General features: G+C 58.7%; 1 protein-coding gene across 1 annotated transcript in view; it reads left to right on the top strand.

Moving 5' to 3' along the window:
- Nucleotides 1-6: 6 nt before the first annotated feature.
- EPHB3 (EPH receptor B3) overlaps nt 7-783 on the top strand; it is a 13,286-nt gene continuing 12,509 nt past the window's right edge. The window contains exon 1 of the mRNA XM_029086145.1: nt 7-439. Coding sequence (XP_028941978.1) covers nt 31-439 — 409 coding nt within the window. The 5' untranslated portion in view covers nt 7-30. The remainder of the gene's footprint in view (nt 440-783) is intronic.

Below are 783 nucleotides of genomic sequence, written 5' to 3'. Positions count from 1 at the left end.
GATTCTGCCTCTGCAAACAGCCCTTTCTGGATGGAGAACCCCTATATCAAAGTGGATACAATTGCACCAGACGAGAGCTTCTCCAAGCTGGAGTCTGGCCGCGTGAACACCAAGGTGCGCAGCTTTGGCCCTCTTTCCAAGAATGGTTTTTACCTGGCGTTCCAGGACCTGGGAGCCTGCATGTCCCTCATCTCCGTCCGGGCTTTCTACAAGAAATGCTCCAACACTATTGCTGGCTTTGCTGTCTTCCCGGAGACTTTAACGGGGGCCGAGCCCACTTCTCTGGTCATTGCACCAGGCACCTGCATCCCCAACGCAGTGGAGGTGTCCGTACCCCTGAAACTGTACTGCAACGGTGACGGCGAGTGGATGGTGCCCGTGGGAGCATGTACGTGTGCTGCTGGATACGAGCCGACCATGAAGGACACCCAGTGCCAAGGTACGCGCGTGGTGGAGTGACCGTGGCTCTTGTTCCCGTGGACGCGTTGATGCGGAGGAGGTGGTTTTGCGTTGAGCTTGGTCTGGTTTTGGAGGCTTGGGAGCTGGGCAGGCTCCCTGAGGAGGGAGCAGTGGTGCCCGTGGGAGCATGTACGTGTGCTGCTGGATACGAGCCGACCATGAAGGACACCCAGTGCCAAGGTACGCGCGTGGTGGAGTGACCGTGGCTCTTGTTCCCGTGGACGCGTTGATGCGGAGGAGGTGGTTTTGCGTTGAGCTTGGTCTGGTTTTGGAGGCTTGGGAGCTGGGCAGGCTCCCTGAGGAGGGAGCAGGTTGGTGTCTCAG

This window comes from Antrostomus carolinensis, unplaced genomic scaffold (genome assembly GCF_000700745.2).
Source record: "Antrostomus carolinensis isolate BGI_N321 unplaced genomic scaffold, ASM70074v2 scaffold26267, whole genome shotgun sequence".
Lineage (NCBI taxonomy): Eukaryota > Metazoa > Chordata > Aves > Caprimulgiformes > Caprimulgidae > Antrostomus > Antrostomus carolinensis.
The sequence above is the reverse complement of the archived record's forward strand: the minus strand, read 5'-3'. Positions and strand labels throughout refer to the sequence as shown.